The sequence below is a fragment of the Lepus europaeus genome, chromosome 12 (genome assembly GCF_033115175.1).
Source record: "Lepus europaeus isolate LE1 chromosome 12, mLepTim1.pri, whole genome shotgun sequence".
NCBI classification, from domain to species: Eukaryota; Metazoa; Chordata; class Mammalia; order Lagomorpha; family Leporidae; genus Lepus; species Lepus europaeus.
Genome location: NC_084838.1, coordinates 68850961 through 68877067, shown reverse-complemented (window position 1 = coordinate 68877067; position 26107 = coordinate 68850961). Strand labels below are relative to the sequence as shown.

Sequence of the window (26107 nt, the reverse complement as noted above, 5' to 3'; positions counted from 1 at the left end):
AATCATGAAGAAACAGAATACCTAGACAGATCAATAATGAAGACTAAATTATAGGTGGATAAGAGTAAGAAGTTTGGCTGGTGCTGCAGCTCAATAGGCTAATCCTCCGCCTGCGGCGCCGGCACCCCAGGTTCTAGTCCCGGTTGGGGCGCCGGATTCTGTCCCAGTTGCTCCTCTCCCAGTCCAGCTCTCTGCTGTGGCCCAGGAGTGCAGTGGAGGATGGCCCAGGTCCTTGGGCCCTACACCCGCATGGGAGACCTGGAGTGGCACCTAGCTCCTGGCTTCAGATCGGTGCAGTGTGCTGGCCGCAGCGCAAAGGCCGCAGCACGCCGGCTGGAGCAGCCATTGTGGGATGAACCAATGGAAAAGGAAGACCTTTCTGTCTCTCTCTTTTACTGTCCACTCTGCCTGTCAAAAAAAAAAAGAAGAGTAAGAAGTTCTAGAGCCTGTTGCACAGTAGGGTGATTATGGATAATGTGAATGCACTGTGTATTTCTCTACCTTAAAAAGCAGGAAGACAGGATTTTGAATGTTTTCACCATAAATAAATATTGAATATCAGAAGAGATTGATGTATTTACTCTGATTGTATATTAACATAATATATACGTGTATCAAAGCATCACACTGTATCCCATAAATATGTACAATATTTATGTCTTTTAAAAATTAAATGAGAAAAATCAGAGTTATAATATTCAGATAATCTTCAGATAAATATTAATAACATCCTTTGAAACAAATCTACTTGAGACTTTAATGTTGCTGTTAAAAACACTTTTTCCATTTTTTCCATAACATTTAATTCTCTATGATGATAAGCATGATATATTTTAAGATTCCAGAAATAAATATGGAAAGTATCAACATTTCTTCTGTTCCACCCTTTACTAAAAGTTGGGAAACAACATTCTATAGTTCTTTAGATTTCACATAGTCATATGCCAAATCAAAAACAAAAGGTTGTCCAAATTGCATTGCCTGGGCACCCCTCCAGGCCATTGCAATGTTCATATTCCTACCCCAAAGTCATAGAAAAACAGAGACTACCTGTTTATCTTTCCAAGTGGTTTCTGGCAACTTGCTTTTTTTTTTTTTTTTTTTTTTTTTTTTTTTTTTTTTTTTTTTGCTTCCTACTTTGCTACTGTTTTTGTTTCCTTTTTTCACTTGGTTAGCTTCTTTCACTTTTTATTTAATACATCAACATTATAAAAATTCTTTGATGATTTTGAAGCACATTCCATACTAGTTTCTAAGAGCTTCCGGGCTGTGGTACGGCAATCTCCATGTCTCACTGAACTCTCTGGTGGCAGTTAGAACTTCATTCTTTCTGCCTGAGGCTGTTCGGACATCTTGCATACAAGATTTCACTGCAGTTTCCCACCCATCCAATTTTAACTGTTCAGGAGGAAATGTACTCCCGTTGTTAAGAGAGGACACAGCTGGCATTTTGGAAGTCATGTATCTTTGCAGAGCCATTCACTATAAACTACTTTTCTCCCTGTGAAGGGTAAATGGCATGAAAAGCTGGCAAAAGGCCTTAAAGTGATACCAACGCTCATTCTTAGGAAAGCAAATATCTAAGAAAACCCCCTCAACCTCAGCACTGACCACAGTATGATGAAGACAGTTCAATTTATAGAGCTGTAGCTAGTGAGTGGGTGAGCTGGGCTGGTTCTTTATATAACTGACCTTGGTAAGATGGAACATGCGGTGAAAATCTAACAATTATTAATGATGCTTTTCTTGTTTTTAAAGATTTACTTATTTATTTGAAAGAGAGAGAGAGACAGAGACAGAGAGAAAGATTTTCTATCCCCTGATGCATTCCTCAGATGGCTACAATGGCCTGGGCTGGACCAAGCCAAAGCCAGAAACCAGGAATTTCATCCAGGCCTCCCATTTGGGTGCAGGAGCCCAAGAACTTGGGCCATCTTTCACTGTTTTTCCAGGAACATTAGTAGGGAGCTGGATTGGAAGTGGAACGTCCAGCCTAGAACCAGCATCCATAAGGGATGCCAGCATCGCAGGTAGCAGCTTTACATACTAAGCTACAATGCTGGCTCCTGTTTTTCTCATTTTTAAAAACTTTATACTTTAGAAAATAAATTGTAATGATCACGTGAATAAAGTTCTCATAACCTTACTCTTAGTCCTTCTGCCTCCTCAATCCCTACTTCCTTTATATACAACTCAAGTAGCAAGAGATTTTTACTTCAAAGTGGAATGGACTACCTTATGGCTTGTTCATTGTTATGGTTGAGAATAATCAAAGAGAATAGGTTAAAAAAAAAAGGAGAAAGGGAAGAGAGAAGAGGAGAGAAGGAGAAGAAATAGAGAAAAGGAAGAAGACAATGAAGAGGTGGAAGAAGAAGAGCAAGGGGAAGAGGAAGAAGAGGAGGAAGAAGGGGAGAAGGAGGAGGAGGAGGATATAGGCTGAGGAGGAGGAGGAGAGGAAGAAGAAGAGGAAGAACTAGATTAAAGACAGGAGAAAGCTGTTGAAACACTGAGGATGATGAGTGAGGATTCCCGAGAGATTAGCTAACAGGCAAAGCTACTTTCTGTTAACAGTTGCAAAGGCAACTGACAAGTCCACAGTAGGAAGCTGGAAATCTTGGCAGGAGGCTACTGTTAGCAGACAGAGAAATTAGAAAAGACTTCAATGGTCTTGTAGGGTTGGAGAGATAAAATTGGGGACTGGAAGGGCCAGGATCCCAGCAAGAACAGAAGGCTGGAGAATTGAGCTTTCTCCTCAAAACATTTACCAAATTGTGCAGTGAATGTCTATATTATTTGAGAGGCAAAATATCAAAACCCAACAATATATTGCTTATAAAAGACAAATCTTAAATATAAGGACAAAGACAGGTTGAAAGAAAAAAGAAGAGCAAAGACACATTATTCAAATACAAACCCAAAAGAACACTAGAACAGTTCTAATAACAAATAAAATTGATTTTAAAGCATGAAGTGTAACGAGACATTAAGCCTTTCATCTCTTTTAATCCCTCAGTGTTTGCAAACATTTCCAGAGTAGAGCATGCTAAAATTCCTTTGGTTGCAACTTGTCACTTCTTCCCATTTAGCTGCAAATAGCTCAATTCCTGATCGGCACTGATCTTGATATGGGGGAGCTAGGCAGAATCAGTTGGGAATAAATGAGCTGGAAGTTTTCCCACAACCTCTGTCTCTTGCAGCCTTGCATTTTAACTCCACCCTTTTACATGTCAATCCAGTACGCTCACTTTCCCACCATGTACCTGAGTCTCATCTGGGACTGGGAAGGAAGAGACACCACCACGATGAATACGTGGAAGTTAAACTCCATGTGAGAGTGCCATAAAAACTCCCAGAAAACCTCACTCAGAGTAAACTCCACCCAAACTCCATCTCATTTGTATATTCAATTAGGGGAACACCCTTCTATTCCACAAAGGGAACTGCTAGATGGGGGAGGGGCCTTTTGGTCTCATTGCTTTTGGCCCTTTTCTTGCCTTCTCTCACACACTCTCTGGCCCTCTTATGGTGAGTCTCTCTCCCTGTGGGGTTGCCATCACTTACACATGAATGTATACTCTCTATAAAAATCCTGCGGTTGGGGCTGGCATAGCCCGTCAAGTCTCTACTTGCGGTGCCAGCAATCCATATGGGCACAGATTCAAGTCCTGGCTGCTCCTCTTCCAATCCAGCTCCCTGCTAATGTGCCTGGGAAAGCTGTAGAAGATGGTCCAACTACTTGGACCCCTGCATTCACGTGAGAGATTTGAAAGAAGCTCTTGGCTCCTGACTTCGGATCAGCTCAGCTCCGGCCTTGGGGGCCATCTGGGGTATGAATCAGTGGATGGAAGATTTTTCTTTCTTTCTCTCTCTCTCTCTCTCTTTCTCTCTCTCTCTCTCACTCTGCCTTTCACAATAAATAAATAAATCTTAAAAAAAAAAAATCCTGCTCTCACTGTGTACCTTACTTATGCCTCCACTTTGAATTCTTACCACACACAAAGGCAAGAACTTAAACACCAGGAAACATATTTCCATAACATTCTCAGTATCTTGTTTGCCTTCTTTCTTTGGTGCTGTATCCCAAGGGTGGACACAGCTATCTTTCTTCCTTCCTTCCTTCCATCCTCCCAAACACAACACTGAGGCTGGTAACACATATTTGCTCCAATGTGGGGATGATGAAATATATTACTACCCCTAAAAGAAAACAGGTTTAAACTGGCTAACAGACTTCAAATATTTCTTGGTTTCTTTGTTTTTTTACCAAAGCAGACCCCTTCATAATCATATCTTTCCCAAGCCCTGGGTTTTTCTCTTTCCTCTGGATTTCAGAACCTTAATGTCCCTCAGTATACCAAGAGAAAAACTAAAAATTTCTTGTTGTGTCATTTCACAGAACATTTTTTCTGTCCCTTTGATTCAAGCCCACCCTTCTAAACTTGTGGGTCAGATGGCTGTGGGGACTTGATAGGCCTGTTTGTATGTGTAAAGTGCTATCCCAATATTCCTGCTAAGTACATCAGCAGTTTTTCATATGATAACACAATCTTAGGATATAGTTATAGCCTCTGCCTTAAAAGAACATCCCTTTATTTCCTGTGACAATTATAACATAGATGCCAAAAGAAATGGAGACAGAATGTGTAGGAGTAAAATTTCTCCTGAGGTAGTATGATGGGATCTACAATACAGGATTTGTAGCAAAAGTCATGCCTTCTGTGAGATACTGGGGACGCATGAAAGGATAGATGAAACTGGGAAGCAGGGAGGGATGTCAGGTATGTTGAGATGCACAGAGTATCTGATGATATTTGCTATGAGTTTCATATTACTGCTATGCAATGGGGGGTAACCCCACTGTAAAGAAATTTGGAAGAGCAAACTGAACTCATAGTTAAAGTTGTAAACTAAGAAGCCAATGGTTGAAACTGAAAATGTAAATGTCAAAAAAATTTCAATTTGAGCAATACTGAAAGTAAAGTTTCAGAGTTTAACTCGGAAGTTTTCTAGTTTAGGAGCCAAGCAGTGAAGGTGAGAGGTAGAGGAACAGTTGGAAAATGGAGACAGGCAGGGGAGGAGAGTTGTGAGTGAGGGAATTCTGATCTGAGTTGGAAGCAAAAGTAGATAGATAGATAGATAGATAGATAGACAGACAGACAGATAGATAGAAAAAGAACATAAAATGCATAATTGCAAAAGTAGATAGACAGATAGATTGATAGATAGATAGATAGAAAAAGAACATAAAATGCATTTTAACCAACACAGGGGAGAAAGCAGAAAGCAACGCCACCAGGATTATAACTCTTTTGGCTCTTTATACATGCTCAAAAACTTGATAAAACTGTACCGCCCAGAACTTCCTTCTAAGGCCATTTGGTTCTCTGCCAAATTTGGGTAATAAAAACAATCTGCAGGCTCTCTGAAAACAAAGTTGATGCTCTTCAGGCAAGGAAGAAATCAAAACAGGATCCAAGGTAAGAATGAAAGCAATACTCTGGGTTTTGCAAAAGAAAATCTTGGGAAGCATGGAAAACTGTTGGTTTTTTAATTTTTGCAAAATAAATCATTAGGCTGTTTTGTTATTATTAGTACCAAAAACAGAAGTTGATGATAATATTTTCTACTAACTTGTAATTCTATTTTGTTTTCCTTTTATGATTTGTAAAATTATTAATGATTGCTTAGATAGACTATAATTGTTTATAGTAAATGTTCCCTTCCCCTACACAATACCCCTAATGCTTACTCAAGGCAAGCCTACTCACAATTGTTTACAAGTGGTTTTCAGTAAAAGGGAGATAAATAGAATAACTGAGAATTGTCACTCCCTCAAAAATAAACTATTTGTGAAAATGTAAGGAAGTGACAATATAAATGAGTAGTTTTAAAAAAAACTCATCAATTTTTCTGCTATGCTTCATTTAGAGACTTGACTTTGAAGACTGTTTTCTTTCTTACTCCTTGCTGTCTGCCTCATGGCATTTTTTCTCCTTTGGGTTTTTCTTTGCCTCGTCTTACCACAGGTGAACATATGTCTCCAGACTATTTTAACAAAGAAAACAGCATAAAATCTGAAAGTACATCCTGTGACTGCAATACGAGCTGTAGATTTGAGAGTGGAGTATCTAGGGCTAGGTGGTGCTGGATTTTCTTCTCACTTTTGCCTCTGTGCTTGAATCACCCTTGGATGCCACCGCAGTCCTAAGCTGTTTCCAACATCCCTATCTACTGCTGCCCACATTTCTCTATCCAGTACTTGACCCTCCTCTTTTGATTTCCTTTCAGAAGTAACATAACTGTGTTTAGTTTCAGAATCCTCCATTTTTAAAGTTTGAGGGCTTCAAGTAAATCACACAGCTGGATGATATCCTTAAACAAGAATGCTTAGCTAACAAGCATCACTCTCTTCAGCTGAAATTTCACATTTTCTCTATTCTTCTAAGAATGTAGGTTATGCTTCTGACCTCTGGTGACTTTTTAATTGATTTTCTCAGTCATCTAAATGTTTATTTAGAATTGGAAGCTTCCATTTCTGTCCAGGTTCTGCCAAAGACTGAAAAACAGAACTTGCAATTGATTGGGTCCTTACAACTAAGTCCCAAGAATGTACATAAACTTCAATTATGAAAAGTTCAGTTGTATCATGGAATTCAATCCTTGCAGGGAAATAGCACACGGGAAGCAGTACTACAAGAAGAACAAATATATGCCAGGGAATACTATTATCAGTAAATATAACAGCACAAGTCTATTCTAGAGGTTTTTATATGGGATTAAATCACTATAAATATTGTGTGGGTAGCATTAGAGAAGAAAACATAGACAACAGGGATTATTTATGCTAGTAAATCTGATTATATATGGTCTTTTTTTAGAGCTATGAGTGTGACTGTGCCAAAATCAATATATATTGTAGTCAACAAGTTGAAATTTTGGCAAGCATAGTGGGAGTGAAGAGTGTCAGTCAGAATTCTCTTTCTTTGCATCTCAATTTGCAGCAAGGATATTTAGACCAGAACCTGGTGTGCCGGAGCCGCAGGTGGAGGATTAGCCTATTGAGCCATGGGACTGGATTTTTTTTTTTTTTTTAGAAAGATTGAGATCAATAATTAACTCCTTGGACAGCAGAAAGAAACCCTAATCCCATCAACATCAATAACAGGATAAGTGACTCACGGACTTCAGGAAAATATGGTAGAAACTCTAATCTCTTTGGTTTCCCTCTGGGTTCCTGGTGCTGATATCTGCATGCAAAAGGAACTTTTTAGGAGATTCAATTTAGAGGACAGGCAAAGTTCATTACAGCAGGGAATAAGGAGGTACGGAGGATCTGAGGCACTTCCCCCTGTAGTAGTCTCCTGGTGCATGCTGCCCTTCCTGTTGGTGGACTATGCTGTACCAATGAAGGTGTTTTTGTTTTATTTTGTATTTTTTAAAGGGAAGAATTTAATATAGCATAAAAAACATTTCTAGGGGCAGATGGGACTCAAATCCATTATTGGTCATTGACCAGCTATGTGATTTGGGATCTCACTTATCTTTTCTGAGCCTAATTTTTTTTCCTCTGCTATAAAATGGGAAAAAACCAACAGCAACAATAAATTGAGAGAGAGAGATATCTTCTTCCATCCCCTAGTTCACTCACTAAATGCCTACAGGAACCAGGACTGGTGCCAGGAACTCCATCTGGGTCTCCCACATGGTGCCAGAGACCCAACCACTTAAGCCATCTGCTGCTTCTCAGGATACATTAGCAGGAAGACGAACTGGAAGTACCAGGTACAGAAACTGGCACTGTGATATGAGATGTGGGTGTCCCAAATGCTGCCTTAACCCACTGTGCCATGACACCTGCATCAGTAGTTTCTCTCTAAAGAGGGGACTACGTACTTTTCTTTACTTGTTATTTCACTTGGGGACTTTTTATACCCAAACATGCAAGCATCCCAAGCAGAGGCTTAACCCATTGCTTGCCCCCAGCTTCCTGCATTTTCTCCCATAAGAAAAAAAGATTCGCATTACCTGAATGTATGTATAGTAATATTTTTAATAAAGGGGGCACATATTTTTTTCCTTACTCACAAACCAAATGGTTTGTGAAACTATAATCCTAATTGTCACTATGTAGTAGTCACTTAATATAGTAAGTTGGATGCTACTAACACAAGAGAATATAAGCTGTTTTATCAAGAGGGTACCTGTAATGCTTACACCTGACTGTTCAATTATTATTAACTCCCATTATCTCAATCATAATTTCTCCTTAGTGTCACGAAGCCCATGAGAGCAGACTCAAAACATTTAGCATTAAAGTTATTTGCATTGAGATGTGAGACTTGATTGAAAAAAAAAAAACACATTTTCAGTCTTATCTTTAAGAGATATTTTCAACAGAATCTTTTCATTTTTTAGTTTTCACCCCAAGCACAGTTACTCATTAACCAAGGCTAAGCCAAGTAAGAATCTCACATAAAGATGGTGAAGTCAGCAATTTGGGAGTAGATGGAACAATCTATGGAGTAGGAAAGGTGGGAGACAAAGTCTCATATGAGGATGGTCAAGTTTCCAGACCTCTTTTTAAAAATAAGATTTACTGATTGATTGATTGATTTGAAAGGCAGAGAGACTGAGAGAGATCTTCCATCCACTGGTTAATTTCCCAAATGGCCACAGGCCAAAGCCAAGAGCCAGAATTCTACCTAAGTTTCCCACATGGATGGCAGGGGCCCAAGAACTTGGGCCATCTTCCACTGTCCTCACAGGCACACTTGCAAGTTTTGGATTGGATGTGGAGTAGCCAGGACTCAAACCAGTGCTCCAATATGGGATATCAGTGTAACAAGCAGAGATTTAACCCTCTGTACCACAATGCCTGCCCCATCTTCTTCTGATTCCTTGTTCATTTCTAAAGCTGCCTTCAAAAGCAGCCTCTTAGCTTCCAGGATTAATTCCAGAAGCATCTAGTAACATTCTTAGGGCAATGAAAACAGAACTTAGGCACACTTTTATCACTACTCTAAACACGTATGTGTGGTAACTGGATTAAGTTTCTTCTTGTTAATACGTGTTTGAGAAATATGTCATACCCAAATCAGCATGCATGCTTCTCTACAAATGAACAAATGTGAAGGCATATATTGCCTTCTACCTTAAAGAATACTTTCAAAATCCAAAGTTTTGCTTTATGAACATCTCATACTTCTCTTAAAAAATAAATCAGCTGATAGAATTTAGTAATTTAGGATTCTGCAAATACTAAATTGTTCAAACCACATTAGACTTTGGAATCTGAGTTCTATTCCCAGAATCAACATTGACATTAGTAAGCAAGGTATCACCTTCAGTTGTGCAATCAGTTGTGCAATCAGTTGTGCCCGCATTGTTGCCAATTACAAATATTCTCACACTTGTTGGCATACTATTTATTTTGAATTGTGCAATAATTCAACTTTCCCATAATACATGAGCACACACAAAATACTATCTTTTCATGAATAAATATATTGGCATAACCTTGCAAATTGCTTTACTTCATGCTCTAGGGTATAGGGTTGGTTGTTTTTTTTTTTTTTTTTTTTTCTTTCACAGGCAGAGTGGATAGTGAGAGAGAGAGACAGAAAGGTCTTCCTTTTTGCCGTTGGTTCACCCTCCAATGGCCGCTGCGGCCGGCGCATCTCGCTGATCCGAAGCCAGGAGCCAGGTGCTTCTCCTAGTCTCCCATGTGGGTGCAGGGCCCCAGCACTTGGGCCATCCTCCACTGCCTTCCTGGGCCATAGCAGAGAGCTGGCCTGGAAGAGGGGCAACCGGGATAGAATCCGGCACCCTGACCAGGACTAGAACCCGGTGTGCCGGCGCCGCAAGGCGGAGGATTAGCCTGTTAAGCCACGGTGCTGGCATTGTTTGTTTTTTAAACAGACTTACAAAGGTAGGTCTAAAGCAGCGAACTGAAGCAAAACAGATTATAGATTTTTTTGTTCACTTTCGGGAACTGAATCATGACACAATGTAGCCTGATACCTGCTTTTCCCTTCAGTATTTCTTTAAGAGAAGTTTGCATATGGTGAAATTTCCTCCACTGATTCGTCCCCTGTTGCCTTCTACAAAGTTCTGTGCTAGAATTCTTTTTTCTGTGATTCGGTTTAATCACATTTCTACAACCATTCTCACTGTATCCTCAGCTGTCTTAAAAGCCAGAAGGGAACATGTCAGCACCCAGCCAAAAATGTGAGCAGTTTCATTGGTTTCTGCAGACAGGAACATTGTGTAACAATGTACCCAAAGAGGAATGAACGTCCAGACATGACACATAAGGAAAGCACCAAAAGGTTCCTGGATCAACTGCAACTGTACTTTTCTGCATACACTGGTTTTCCTTGTTGTAGTTTAGTATTTTGAAGAAACACCGGCAAGACAGAAGAAAGAGCCATCACAATGACTGCTCTGTGAGCTGAAAGTTCTACCAGGTACCCACTCACTATCTGTATGACTTCAGATAAGGTCCTTCCTCCTCTGTAAAATAAAGAGATATAGGCTGCCTTTGAGGTTTTTAATAGTACTCAAAGGACTGCGGAGGTGCTTCGGTGGTTCTCAATTATCTGATGTTAATTCCACAGGTTCTGGGGCTATTCTAACACCATAAATATCCATCCCTGAGCCCACTCAGATCTGCTGGGGTTTTCCTTTTAATTTTTTTTTTTTTTGACAGGCAGAGTGGACAGTAGAGGGAGACAGAGAGAAAGGTCTTCCTTTTTGCCGTTGGTTCACCCTCCAATGGCCGCCACGGTAGGCGCGATGCGGCCGGTGCACCGCGCTGATCCGATGGCAGGAGCCAGGTGCTTCTCCTGGTCTCCCATGGGGTGCAGGGCCCAAGAACTTGGGCCATCCTCCACTGTACTCCCTGGCCACAGCAGAGAGCTGGCCTGGAAGAGGGGCAACCGGGACAGGATCGGTGCCCTGACCGGGACTAGAACCCGGTGTGCCAGTGCCGCAAGGTGGAGGATTAGCCTACTGAGCCGCGGCACCGGCCCTTTTTAATTTTTTTTGAGGGGGCAGAGGCGCATAGCGTAGTGGTTAAGATGTCCATGACCCCCAAAACAAAAAATGATGCCCACATCCAACATTGGCTCCCAAGTGGGCATTTGGAGAGAATGAAACAACCCAATGGGAGTCTGTCTATCTTTCTCTTTCTCTCTCTTTTGTTGTGATTTATTGGAATTCTGGGATAAGAAATGGTGAGAATTAGGATCTTTCAACAATTCTGGAAAGTTCTCAGTCATTGTATATTCAAATATTGTTCCTTCGTACTCCAGCATGTCCTTCCATAATTCCAAATAGATTCCAGATTCACATTAAACTCTCTCAGTATGTCCTCCAAATATCTTACCCCTTTTTTCATATTTGCCACTTCTACATGGTTCTGGGTGGTATTCTAAAGAAAACCTTCAGATATGTTTTCTAAATCACTGAACGCTGTCACCTTTCTGATGTTTAATTGATCCACTGAATTATTTTGTGATTATTTTTTATTGTAAATTCTGATACTAGGTATGACTGAACTGCCCTTAGGCTATGTAATAACATTTAAAACTTTTAGAGTTATTCACTCTAAACCCTGAAAGTTAAAAAAGTATGTAAGTAAATAAATATTTGGTATAAGTTATTTGAAAATCATTCTTAATGTATCATGGAAGCTTGAATAATTTATTCATTTGTATAAAGGGAACAGATTTCATGTATTTCAAATATAGCTTTAAGAACATAATGACGGGGCTGGCACTGGTGCAGAGGGTTAAAACCCCGGCCTGTAGTGCTGGCATCCCATATGGGCACCAGTTCAAGTCCCCACTGCTCCACTTCTGATCCAGCTCTCTGCTATGGCCTGGGAAAGCAGTAGAAGATGGCCTGGATCCTTGGGCCCTTGCACCCACATGGGAGACCTGGAAGAGGCTCCTGGCTCCTGGCTTCAGATCAGCTTAGCTCTGGCCATTATGGTCATCTGGGGAGTGAACTACCTCTCTTGAACTCTGTCTTTCAAATAAATAAATCTTTTTTTTTTTTAAAAAAAGAACATAATGATACTTCCAACCCTCCCTTTCTTCTCACCCTCTCCCCTTCTTCCTTTCTTACTTTTCTTTAGATTTTTTTCAATGACCAAGTTTCTTATGTTTTTTTAAGGTTTATTTCTTTATTTAAAAGTCAGAGTTACAGAGAGAGGGAGAAACAGAGAAAAGAGACTTTCCATTTGCTAGTTCACTCCCTAAATGGCCACAATAGCCAGGACTGGGCCAGAACAAAGCCAGAAGCTTCTTCCAGGTCTCCCATGTGCATAGCAGGAGCCCAAACACTTGAGCCATCTCCCACTGCTTTTCCCAGGCCACTAGAAGGGAGTTGGATTGGAAGTGGAGCATCCAGGATTTGAACTGACCTGCTACACCACAACAGTGGCCCCTGGATAACATACTTTCAATTTATAATCCTAAAATTAATCCTCCACTAAAGAATTCAACAAGTCATAAATAGGCCACTGTTCCTAAGGAGTATAGGCAAAGGCTACAAATAATAATATCTCAAGATGACAATTCCACTCAACACATTACTTTTTTGTACTCCCTAGATTAGTTACCACAAATTAGAGAAAAGATATTTGTCTCTTTAGGACAGTCTTATTTCACTAAGCATAATGATCTCCAATTGCATCCATTTTGTTGTGAAAAACAAGACTTCATTCTTTTTATGACAAAGCAGTATTCCATCATGTATATATATAAAAACATTTTCTTTATCCATTCATCAGTTGATGGACATCTGGGTTGATTCCATATCTTATGTATTCTATGAATTGAGCTGGTATAAACATGGGTGTATAGATAATTCTTTGATATGCTGATTTCATTTTCTTTAGGTAAATCCCCAAGAGTGGGATGATTGGGTCATTTGGTAGGTCAGTATTCAGATTCCTGAGGAATCTCCATACTGTCTTCCATAATGATTGTACTAGTTTACATTCCCACTAACAGTGTATTAGAGTACCTTTTTCTCCACATCCTTGCAAGTATTTGTTATTTTTTTATTTTTGGATGATATCCATTCTAACTGGGTGAGGGGATCCACTGCATTTTAATTTCAATAGTATGTTTTTAATTCCTAGAAATTCCTAGAAGTTCTATCTGGATCTCCGGATCTTCTGGATAGTTGTTCCCCATTTTCTATCATTTTAAGAACTTATCTAAACATAGTATGATCAATTATTTAAGATGACATTTCTGATTGTTCTAAGACATGAAGCCTTGGGTTGGTTTCTATTACCTATTCCTTCTGTGGACTCTCACTATGCTGCCTCATATTCTTGCTTGTTTATAAATTTGGATTGTAAATTATTTATTTGCCCTGGAAATTTTTCGAAGGGAATACTTGATTTGGGTTGCAGCTGAGTTCTTCAAGATAAGATTTGTGTTTTCCTTTCTCATTTGTCTTAGGACACTACCACTCTAAAACCACTTTATAGTTATTCTCAATTTCAATCTTTTGGAGGCATCAGGAAGTATGCCTGTATTTCAAACTGTAAATCCATTGAGGAAGCTAACTTGTCATGAGAAGATAAATTTTCAGAGAAAGTGTTTCTTTCCATCCAGGGCTGGAGTTGGGATAAACAAGCTTCCTATTTATTTATTTTTTTTTCTGTAACTGGGGCTCGTTTATCTCAGTCACTTTTCCATTGTGAATTTAGTCCTTTGGGAGTCTAGGTTGGTGCAGCAGTTCCCATATCTTCTCCATTTTCATGCCAGCTCAACAATGTGATTGTTTTTTGAAATATTTCATTTAGCATTTTTGTTTCAGCATTTTTTTTTGACAGGCAGAGTTAGACAGTGAGAGAGAGAGAGACAGAGAGAAAGGTCTTCCTTTTTCCATTGGTTTATCCCCCAAGTGGCCGCCAAGGCCGGCACGCTGCACTGATCCGAAGCCAGGAGCCAGGTGCTTCTCCTGGTCTCCTGTGCAGGTGCAGGGCCCAAGCACTTGGGCCATCCTCCACTGCCCTCCCGGGCCACAGCAGAGAGCTGGACTGGAAGAGGAGCAACCGGGACAGAATCCGGCACCCTGACCGGGACTAGAACCCGGGGTGCCGCAGGCAGAGGATTAGCCTAGTGAGCCGCGGCACTGGCCTGTTTCAGTATTTTTACAGGAGAGTTTTTCATGGTAACCTACTACATTATTACATTGAAAACAGAATCTCTTGATTAATTGACTTAATAATAAGCAAATGTAAATTTTAAATTATAAACATTTATACTAATAAAGGAATTAATTTTGTCATTTTTTAAAAAAGATTTATTTATTTGAAAGACAGAGTTACAGAGAGAAGTAGAGACACAAAGAGAGGTCTTCCATCCAATGGTTCACTCCCCAGATGGCCACAATGGCTGGAGCTGTGCAGATCCAAAGCTCGGAGCTTCTTACAGGTCTCCCACATGGCTGCAGGGACCCAAGATCTTGGGCCATCTTCTACTGCTTTTCCAGGCCATAGCAGAGAGCTACATCTGAAGAGGAACAGCTGGGACTAGAACCGGCACCCATATGGAATTCCAGTGCTTCAGGCCAAGACTTTAACCCCCTGTGCCTCAGCACTGGCCCCAATTTTGTTATTTTTTAAATCTACTATGGCTCTTTGTAATTTTTTTTTCAGAAAAGGATTCTACTTCATAAAAAGTTTTTTTAAACTCCTTCCTCCAGCCATAAAGGTAATAATTTCCTCTTTTGATGTTGCTATATCTGTTCAGTAGCCAGACTGCCACAGGAGGTATAGCAACTGGGCCACAGTCTAGTAACCTCTCTTATAGGATCAAATTATGGCATGCACCTAATGCCACACTTTCAAACTTTAATTTACCTAATAGCAAAATCTCTTCTTTTAAAAAGATTTTATGTTATTTATTTGAAAGGCAGAGAGACATAGAAAGAGGGAGAAACAGAAAACGAAAGAGATCTTCCATTTGTTAGTTCACTGCCCAAATGGCCACCAAGGCCAGGGTCAGGTGCTGGACCAGGCTGTATGGACAGTGAATGATATTATAAATATCCAAATGGCTCTTGGCAGAAAAAAAAAAAAAAAAAGGTTCCGCATATCTTCCCTAGAAGCATAGACCACAGACCATCCAGAAAATCAGGGTTTTTTTTGTTTTTTGTTTTTTGGTTTTTTTTAAGATTTTCAATTTGAAAGAGTTACACAGAGAGAGGAGAGGCAGAGAGAGAGAGGTCTTCCATCTGATGGTTCATTCCCCAATTGGCCGCAATGGCCAGAGCTGCGCCGATCCGAAGCCAGGAGCCAGGAGCTTCTTCCGGGTCTCCCATGCAAGTGCAGAGGCCCAAGGACTTGGGTCATCTTCTACTGCTTTCCCAGGCCATAGTAGAGCTGGATCGGAAGTGGAGCAGCTGGGGCTCGAACCTGCACCTATATGGGATGCAGGCACTTCAGGCCAGGGCATTAACCCGCTTTGCCACAGCGCCGACCCCCGATCAGCAGCTTTAAATGCATCAGAAAGTACATTAGCCCAAGTAGAAGACCTCGGTTCTGTGAGGCTAAGCCATATAAAAACTGTCAATTGTTACTGAAAGTTCAGTCCTATGAATGGCGCCAAGTCAAAACAGCAAAGGACAAGGTTTGAGGATAAAGGAAACAAAATTTATTCTATCGACAGAATGAGGAGGCAGCAGACAGACCTATCAAGAACTACCATCCTCCAGAGTAAGGACAGTTCCGGGTTTTCAAGGAGTTCAGACAGGGAAGCTGTGCTTGGAAAAACATAACAAATAACGCATCAAGAATTAGAGATTTGGGGCCAGCGCTGTGGCACAGGTGAATCCTCTGCCTGTGGTGCCAGCATCCCATATGAGCACCAGTTCTAGTCCTAGCTGTTCTTCTTCAGATCCAGCTCTCTGCTATTGGCCAGGGACAGCAGTGGAAAATGGTCCAACTGCTTGGGCCCCTGCACCAATGTAGGAGACCCAGAAGAAGCTCCTGACTCCTGGCTTCGGGTTGGCTCAGCTCTGGCCTTTGCAGCCATGTGGGGAGTGAACCAACAGATCAATGACCTTTCTCTCTGTCTCTCCCTCTCACTGTCTGTAACTCTACCTCTCAAATAAAGAAAATATTAAAAAAAAATTAGAGATGGGGCCCAGGAATAAATATCCAAACACTGAAACTGATTGTGGATCCAACAACAGGATGTTTTTCATAAATCTCAAACATCAGTGCAGTTTCTTGAGGAATATGCTTAAGGAGAACTGATGGCTTGATCTTAACATGGGTGAAACTTAACAGCACCTTCTGCAAGGTGAGTAGCTGTACACTCTTTTGCTAGAATCTGAAAGAAGCAAAGTATTGTGTGAAGAGATTCTATGTTTCATTAACCATAATGAGGCTCATTCAGCCTAAAGTCTATGATTAGTAAGGTTTATTGTGCCCTTAGTCACCTGCACTCATTATACCCTGTTAGTCTATAGGTCAAAGGTGATGAAGTAGTGCCTATTTCAGACAGGCCAACCCAAAGTTCCAACTCCACTGCTCTTTAGATCTTTGTTGCTCAGGGAAGGTCCCCACATCTGTCCAGTGGTTGACATTACCTAATTTACAGGGGCTTTCTAAAAACTGATCCAAATTACATACCACTGAGCTTTTGATCATTTCTGAGAAAGAAAAATGAGTAAGACATAGTCATCTAGCAGTTCCCAAGAAGCTAGCAGTCCAGTGGAGGAGACAAACAGTGTTGGATATAGTTAAGTTCCTATGAGAGGAAGCAATAAAATCTGTTGATTTTGAATTGTTATGGACATAAAAACATTTTAATTGGGCTCCAGAGAGGAAATACCTAGAAGTGGAAAGGAAAGAGGCATTGGCAGTAAGGAAAACAGCCAACAAAGGTAAGGAAGTGTGAAAGTGCATGGTGAACTGAGGAACAAGGCATTCTGTGGGTCTAAAATGTAGTGTGGAGAGAGGGGAAAGGTTAGAAAGGCTGACAGGGCAGGAGGTGGCAATATTTCAAAAAGATTTGGGGGGGGGGGAGGGCAGTGCTTTGGCGTAGCAGGTAAAGTCACTGCCTGCAGTGCTAGCATTCCATATGGGCACTGGTTCAAGCACCAGCTGCTCCACTTCCGATCCAGCTCTCTGCTATGGCCCAGCAAAGCCTAAGCCCTTGGTCCTTGCACTCACATGGGGGACCCGGAGGAAGCTCCTGGCTCCTGGTTTTGGATCGGCACAGCTCCAGCCGTTGTGACCAACCGGGGAGTGAACCAGCAGATGGAGGACCCCCCACACACACACACACCTCTCCTTCTCTCTGTAACTTTGAATTTCAAATAAATAAATATTTTTAAAAAAAGATTTAAGGCCAGCATTGTGGTGCAGCAGGCTAGGTTGCTGCCTGTGATGGATGCATCCCATATTGGAGTACCAGTTCAAGTCCCAGCTGCTCCACTTCCAATCCAGCTCCCTGCTTACGTACATGGAAAAGCAATGGATGATGGCCCTTACCGCTCACAAAGGAGACCAGGATGCACTTCCTACCTCCTGGCGTTGGCCTGGCACAGCCTGGTTGTTGCAGTCATTTGGAGAGTAAATCATAGGATGGAAGATTCATATTCATTCATTCATTCTCCCTCTTTTTCCCCCTCCATCCCTCACTCCCCCTTCCTTCCCTTCTCTCTCCTTCTGTATTTAAAATAAATAAATCTTGGAATGATGGAAAAATATAGAAGCGCTTTACAAATGCTAAGTGCTAGTCATCATACAGACATTAAAAAAAAAAGAAGACTCCCTAAAAACATACACGATCCCTACCCTCCTCTCACAAGAGATTTGGTTTGAGTCCTAAATTGATTTGCCAGATTTCTTTACAGATTCTTTCCTCCTGGTAGGACAGGTGTTCTATTTGGTCCAGGTAGGTAGTATGTGGGAATTTTCACAATGGTGGTGAGTAGGAGACAGGCTGTTACTCAGTTTGGTAGCCGAGGGTGTTGTCTTGTTCTCCAAACTTCAGTCTTCCCTCTTCCACATCACTTTCTCCATCTCCCCCCCCAAAAATGAAGCTGTTACACCCAAGGGAGCACGAGATTAGTATAAGGACCCTCCCCTCAGGCCTCCCATGTAAAAATTCTCAGAATGAAGTCATAGTGTGTTGGCAAGCTTAGTCATACTTTTCATTTCCTCTCTCCTACCACTCAGGATGAGTTTAGGGGTACTGTTTTCTTCTAGTAATTTTTCCAGTAACCAGCAATGGAATGGTTTGTGTGATCTCACTATATGCTCATGGATCTCTTCCCATGCAAGAGCATGCAAGCATGCCAAAGTGGTGAATAGAATTTAAGGCCCAGGAATTCAATTCTATCCCATTCCACTAATGTTCTCCATGGAGCAGGGGAAAGAATCAGAAGGATTTTACATCAGATTATGGCTTTCCTATGGATTATCTATGTAGTCTTTTGTAAGAAAATCTCTCAACCACTCTTTATTCCAAAAAAGGAGGCAACCATTCTCAAACTCTAAGACCATGGTGACCATTAGAGATAATGTTTGTAAAGCATGTGTCCCACAGAAAACGTTCCAAACACTGTCACCATCAATATCAAGCATCTAAACTGAAGATTCAGTACTGATTTCATCCCATCCCTCTTAACAACCTCCCTCTGTTCTTGCATAACAGAGCACTAGTTTTAAAACAAAAACCAAATCACATCTGTATTACTTAAAATCCTTCTTTGAGTTTCCACTGCACTTTGAATAAAACCCAAGCTTCTTATTTCAGTCTTCAGAGCCAACTCAATCCGGCTTCTGTCCCCTTCCATCCATCTCCAAACTTATTATAGTATGCACTTGCCATTGTACACTCTGCTCTAGCTAGGCTGGCATTCTCTGTTTCTTAAATATTACAGGTTTTGTCCATCTTATAACCTTTGCCATGGGGATTTTCTCTGCCCAAAAGGCGCCTTCTAGTGTCCTTTCCCCTTCCTTTTTTCTGTTTCCCCTGAGACTATCATATCTGTTTTTCCCTTTTCATTGGCTCTCTTTTTTTTTTTTTTGCATTGAAATATGCCCAAGAATCCCATATCCCAACAAAAACATTAGTAACAATAATTTTTTAAAAGATTTTATTTATTTATTTGACAGGTAGAGTTACAGAAAGTGAGAGAGATAGAGACAGAGAGAGAGGTCTTCCTTTCATTGGGTCACCCCCCAAATGGCCACTACAGCCGGCGCTGCACGGATCCAAAGCCAGGAGCCAGGTACTTCTTCCTGGTCTCCCATGTGGGTACAGGCGCCCAAGCACTTGGGCCATCCTCCACTGCCTTCCCGGGCCACAGCAGAGAGCTGGACTGGAAGAGGAGCAATCGGGACTAGAACTGGCGCCCATATGGGATGCTGGTGCCACAAGCAGAGCCACGGTGCTGGCCCCAATAACAAGTGAGCCACGGTGCTGGCCCCAATAACAATAATTTTTAAAAACATATATTGAATTCCAACCAGGTGTCAACTGCCAAACTAAGTGCTCAAAATATACTTTCTCATTTAATTCCCACAACAATCCAATAAGTTCAAAGTATTATGAGAAGAATTCCTATTATGAAGAAACTGAAGCTTTGGAAACATCAAGTAACTTTTCTCCAAGATCCTAGGCAGAAAGCAGCATCTTCCCTTCTCCACACTATTATGTCAAGCTTTCATTCTTCTGTTTTCAAAAGTTCTCATTTTTCCCTTTTCATTCTATGCAGTCTTCTGCAGTCTTGAGGTTCCCCCCATACATAAACAACTCTCCCTACGGTCTCTACTCTCCTGGTAGGCATCCATAGTCCTGGTACTCCTTTCCAGCTGTGTCTGCTTGCTGAGGGTGCTCTCTCCTAGCCTTCATACTGTGACCTCTGCTCTGCTTCTCTTTCTAGTCTTTACTAAGTCCTTTGTACTAACTCTTTACATGTAATATTTCCCAGAGTTTCACCTCTCCATAGCTTTCTCTTCCTGCTCCACATACAACTGAGACAACCTCATTGATTCCCAGGCCTTCAACTATCTTACTTTTATAAATGTAGAACAAATCTACATGGCTACTTCCAGCCTCCCCAAACCCAATTCCAACTCCCGGCTGGATTTTTCCACATAGACCTTCAACAAGTTCCTCAAACTCCAACTGCCCTACATCAAATTCATTCTCTGTTGCTGCCAGTGAACTTTCCTCCGAGTTTCCTGTAATTAACCACTGATACAACCTTCATCACAAAAACCCTTCCCCAGGCCAACACTGATATATTCCCATCCAGAAAGAGCTGTGCACCTTGAGCTGGAAGAGGCTCTAATCCTCTAAGCGGCTGCTTAATTTAAATGGCAACAGGGGTCTCAGGGGTCCTTTCTCACCTTATTATTCAAGGACTCTAAATAATGCCTGCAGCACTCGTCACCTTCACCTCCTCCTGATCAGTCTCACTAATGTTGGGCTAGTTCTGGCCTCATGGCGTTTTGTCTGCGCTATTATAATTGACGGGCTAACTTAGGGGTGGGTAATGTTCAGCCCATGGGTAGTATAAGGCCCACTAAATCATTTGGTTGGGCCCTGCCAAGTCAACTACAAGCAGGACTCAAAATTCAATAAATTGACAGCAGGCTAATTTTTAAGTTGATAATTTTGTTTGTCCTGTAAATGATGTTGTAAATATCCAAATGGCCTTTGGCAGAAAAAAGATTCCCCACTAATCTTTGTTCTCTCTTCTTTGCTTCCTTCTGGATGATGTTTCACACAGTCATAAAATCATATTCATAAAACACATGCTAAATGATGTTTATAACTTTCTGTAAAAGCTTTCAGAAGATTCCTGTCATGTATGGGATAAAATTCAAACTCCTCACTGCAGAGTTTGCAATTCTCTCCATGTTGATTCCAGGGTAAAATGTGGTGAAACTTCACTCATCTAAATTGGGTTAAAAATGTAGCCTGGATAAACATTTAGGAAGAAAAACTCTCCATTTTATTCCATATACTAAAATAGTAATGAATCAATCAAGTATAATAAATATAATAATATCTTGAATAATAAAATCTTAGAAAATAGCATAAGTAAATTTATTTATAACCTTGGAGAAGGAAAGAACTTTTGAAGCAGGACACAAAACCCAGAAATCCTAAAAGAAAACTTGAATAAATTTTTCCACATAATATTTGAAAACATATGCTTTGGTATGCTATTAACAAAGTCTAATGACAAACAACACTGTAGAAAAAGCTATTTCACATATCTTAGCCAAATATTTAATTTCTTTTTTTAAAATGACTTAAAATTCTTTCAACTTTCTGAAGAAAGGCAATTAAAATGGTCTATGACTTTATATCCTCTATATTGTATAAAAAGCACTACATAGAGCCCATGTCATAAAAGTTTTATTAAAAAATTAATGATTAACTAAATCTAAATCCTTAAAAATGCTACCACAAAAATAACCTGAAAGCTCTATTTAGAATTTGGGGATATGCTGCCATACATTCTAATCCATTCAAGGAGCTCTATTTGAGTTACCACATTCATCACATGCTGTCACCCAGTGTTGCTTAATCTGTGTGCATGCATATAAATAGAACTGTAATGAAACTGCATTAACCAAGTAATTTCTGCGGGAAACCATAGAATATCAGACAGTCCTTCAGATTTGTAACTTAGGTAAGTATCATAATCAGTGTGCAATAATTTTTGCTGCATCTCACTGGGGAAAAATAGCTAAAAGAAACCAGTGATATTGATATTGTCATGTACTAAAACATTTCTGATATAAAAATAGGAGAGTAAGCAATAAGTATTAGTCTGACAACTGGTAAAAACAGTGTTTGTGTTTATCAAGGTAAAATACTTGTAGGTTATTTAAAAGATGCTTTGTTTTTCAGAATGGGATTTGAAAATATTTTTTGATTACACTTTTGACTTATATAATTCTAAAACAACTTCCAGTTTTCTCCATGTCAATGACTCCATCATAAATATGGTATTTTCAGCTTCTTGTGCACGTTATTCAACTATAAAGGTATTGCTGGTATGGGTTAGAGTTCTTCCGAATGTTCTGGGAAGCTAATCTGTGCATACTGGGAGAGGTCATAATATCACATAATTATTTTAAAAATCTGTTAAAGGTATTCATGATTCTTCAATGAAGGACTGTCAAAAACTTTGCTAAATTAATGTGAGCTCTGACTTCCCATGACATAGGATATAGACTAGAATATTTCCTAGATTTATCTGAAAATCCAGCTTTTTTAAAATGACCTTGAAAACTTTTTCCATAAGGCATAATTAGTCTTAGACAAAAGAAAACCAGCAGTAAAGTTTTCATATTAGTGTTACCTCAGTACTTGGTATCTTCTTGTGCAGAGCGTTATTTGAAATATTTTCTCTGGGGGCCGGTGCTGTGGCTCACTTGGTTAATCCTCCACTTGTGGTGCCGATATCCCATATGGGCATCGGGTTCCAGTCCCGGTTGCTCCTCTGCCAGTCCAGGTCTCTGCTGTGGCCTGGGAGGGCAGTGAAGGATGGCCCAGGAGCTTAGGCCCCTGCACCCGCATGGGAGACCAGGAAGAAGCTCCTGGATCCTGGCTTTGGATCGGCACAGCGCCAGCCGTAGCGGCCATTTGGGGATTGAACCAGCAAATGGAAGACCTGTCTTTCCATCTCTCCCTCTCATTGACTGTAACTCTACCTCTCAGATAAATAGAAATCTTTAAACAAACAAACAAAGAATAGGAGTCTTCAACTACCTGCCATTGAAGATTTTGCACATGAGACTGGCTGTAAATAGGCAATCTTCATTTAACATACTAGTGCCACCTAGACAACACAATCTGGAATTTCAGCCCCTATAGGGTTGTCCAAAGTCAGAAATAAAGATGCATAAAGTATACCTCCTTTTCTTTTAAAGATTTATTTTATTTATTTGAAAGGCAGAGTGACATAGGATAGAGAAGGAAGGAGGGCAAACTGGAGGGAGAGAGAGATCTTTCCACTGGCTCAATCCCCCAAATGGCTGCAATAGCCTAGGCTGGGCCAGGATGAAGCCAGGGGCTAGGGACCCCACCCAGGTCTGCTATACAGGTGGCAGGGCCCAAGTAATTGGGCCATCTTCCACTGCTTTCCCAGGTGCACTAGCAGGGAGCAGGATCAGAAGTAGAACAGATAAAGTTTACCTTCTAATAAATCCTTTAATCCAAGAACTCAATGGTTCTCTCTTATCCTGCTAGAAGAGCTGATTGAGAAGAAGTTTTAAGAGATTTAAATTATAACAACACCTGGAATAATTTTTAATATAGAAAAACAAAAGACCAATGCTTTTAAAAAAAGTAATAATTACTGATAGAATTTCAAGCAATACCAGAGAAGATTTAAGACTGGAGGGGAGGAGTGGATATTTAGCTTAGTGGTTAAGATGGACTTAAGCCCATTTCAGAATGCCTAGGTTCAGTGCTCAGCTCCAGCTCTTGACACTGCCTTCTTGCTTGTGTGGACCCTGAGGGCAGCAGTGATGATTCTAATGGCTGGATTCCTGCAACACATGTAGGAGACCTGGGCTGGGTTCTCAGTTCCCAGTTCTTGCCTGGCCTACCTCTGGCCATTGCAGGAATGTGGGGAGTAAGCCAGTGGATAGGAGCTCTTTGTCTGAACGTGCCTCTCTGTGTCTCTGTGCCTCTCAAATAAACTAATTAAAAAAAAAAAAAAAGACTGAGGAGGAAGCCTGTCCCCTCCATAAACCACAGCAACAGTGCCAAGTTTTAGTACTACACTGAAAGTAGATGGAAATTTCTGCAATTGATGACACAGAACTTCATATTGGCACAGCATCCATCAATGATCCTTGCCTAAATCAAGTATTAAATTGAGGGCTATACGATAGTGATTTTTCTAATGTTATCATTTCTTCTGTAATGAATAAATGCCTCCCATCCATTAATTCATTCCTGCAAAATACTAGAGACTTGTGATTTTCTCTTAACATTAAATGCTTCATAGTCTATTACTAGCAATCCTGCTTTTGATAGTAAAATTGTACCAAACTTGGCCAATGAGAGATCCTTGAAAGTGCATATGTTTGTTTTAGACTCACCCTCATTGCTGTGAATGTTCTGCTTCTTTACAGAATAACATGATTTTTCATGTTCACTACTACTTTCCCAGTCCCAGAACTGGAGTCATGGATCCTTTTAATCGAGAAAGTATTTAGCAAATAAGTTATAGGCATAGCAATATTGCTGACTCAAACTTAAAATTACATGGGTGTTCCTTTGTCTTACTGTATATGCTTGTCTAATTTCCCCTAAAGTGCAATACCAATATTTATTTGTTCTATACTATAGTATAACAAAACAATCTCAGGATTCCGGTACCAATAGTACCATTAACAATAAATTCAGGGGCCAGTGCTATAGTGTAGTGGGTAAAGCCGACACCTACAATGCCAGCATCCTGTATGGGCATCAGTTCGAGCCCTGGCTTCTCTACTTCTGATACAGCTCTCTGCTATGGCCTGAGAGAGCAGCAGAAGATGGTCCAAGTCCTTGAGCCCCTGCACCCACGTGGGAGACCCAGAAGAAGCTCCCAACTTCTGTCTTAGGATAGGTATAGCTCTGGCCACTGCTGCCATCTAGGGAGTGAACCAGTGGATGGAAGACCTCTCTGTGTCTCTGTCTACCTCTGCCTCTCTGTAACTCTGTCTTTTAAATAAATAAATAAATCTTTAAGAAAATAAATTTACTTAGTAAAGTTTAAGTTTTTTTTGTGTGTGTGGTTCTTCTTGTCCTATAACTATATGCTAGTATGAATGTATCCAGAATACTATGCTCAAATTTTACCAAAATAATTATTTTCTTATTGGGTTATGTTATCAATTTCATACTGAGTTTGCCACAGGTTTTATTCTGTTTTCAAATTGGAACAACTGAACTAATATTATATTTTAATCCAGCAGAAACCTAAAAGATGACTAAAACGAAGTACGCAACCATCGAAAATTCCCCAGCAAGGCCGAAGGGCACATCAGGCAATGGCTTGGTAAAACCTGGCAAGCTGAGAAGTAAGGACTTAAGCATTCCTGAGTATTTTACATGTTTTTAAAATTTGTTATCAAATCTTTTTCTAATATTCATAACGCTACCTTACCCAAATTTATATGTAGGAGCTGAAATAAAAAGGGATGGCCCAAAGGGCACAATATGTCAGCAGTTACCAGTTTTGAACAGACTATATACAATCCAAATTTTACTTATTTGATACATCATGGGGCAGAAATAGCTTAGGTAACGTAAACCTTTAAATAGTGATACATTTAAATGTAACTTTTTATATCGGCCCCTTTGCTCCATATACCTCCTGCCACCAAATCCCCAACACTTTTTCTTTGGTTAACTAACAAAATTCAACATTGACTTATTTTCATTTAACAAACATTTATTAAGACCACTGGCGTGGCTGGCGCCATGGCTCAATAGGCTAATCCTCCGCCTGCGGTACTGGCACACTGGGTTCTAGTCCCAGTTGAGGCACAGGATTCTGTCCCGGTTGCCCCTCTTCCAGTCCAGCTCTCTGCTGTGGCCTGGGAGTGCAGTGGAGAATGGCCCAAGTCCTTGGGCCCTACACCCTCATGGGAGACCAGGAGGAAGCACATGGCTCCTGGCTTTGGATCAGCATGGTGCGCTGGCCGCAGCGGCCATTTTGGGGGTGAACCAACGGTAAAGGAAGACCTTTCTCCCTGTCTCTCTCACTGTCCACTCTGCCTGTCAAAAAAAAAAAGAGAGACCACTGGCATATCAAGTACATGGTCTTGCGACTTGATAAAGGCAATAATAACAAATGAATATATCTGAATAATCCAGGCTCCAAATAAAGCAGAACTAACCAAATAATGCTTAAGTCTGTCCAGTTGCAAACCCAAAGAGTTTATAAAAGGTGAATGGTAAACAACATCAGATAGTAGCTATAGCTCTGATAAGAAAGGGCTATATACATCATTGACTCTTCAACCTATCCTAGGATGGAATGATATAAATTTGTACTTATATTTTTCATAAGGGAAAAGTAAAACAAAAGTAATAGAGTC

The 26107-nt window shown here is 40.5% G+C and overlaps 1 protein-coding gene across 6 annotated transcripts in view; it reads left to right on the top strand.

Annotated features, from left to right (window-relative positions):
- The first annotated feature begins 5422 nt into the window (after nt 1–5422).
- Nucleotides 5423–26107, top strand: part of IL33 (interleukin 33) — a 36939-nt gene continuing 16254 nt past the window's right edge. For 2 of the 6 annotated variants that reach the window (XM_062208281.1, XM_062208276.1), the window contains exons 1-2: nt 10254–10466; nt 24977–25084. In XM_062208281.1, the coding sequence (XP_062064265.1) occupies nt 24991–25084 (94 nt within the window). In that variant the 5' untranslated portion in view covers nt 10254–10466; nt 24977–24990. Of the gene's footprint in view, nt 5478–7136; nt 7198–10253; nt 10467–24976; nt 25085–26107 lie in introns of those variants that run through there. The other 4 variants (XM_062208278.1, XM_062208277.1, XM_062208279.1 and 1 more) reach the window with 4 other exon arrangements.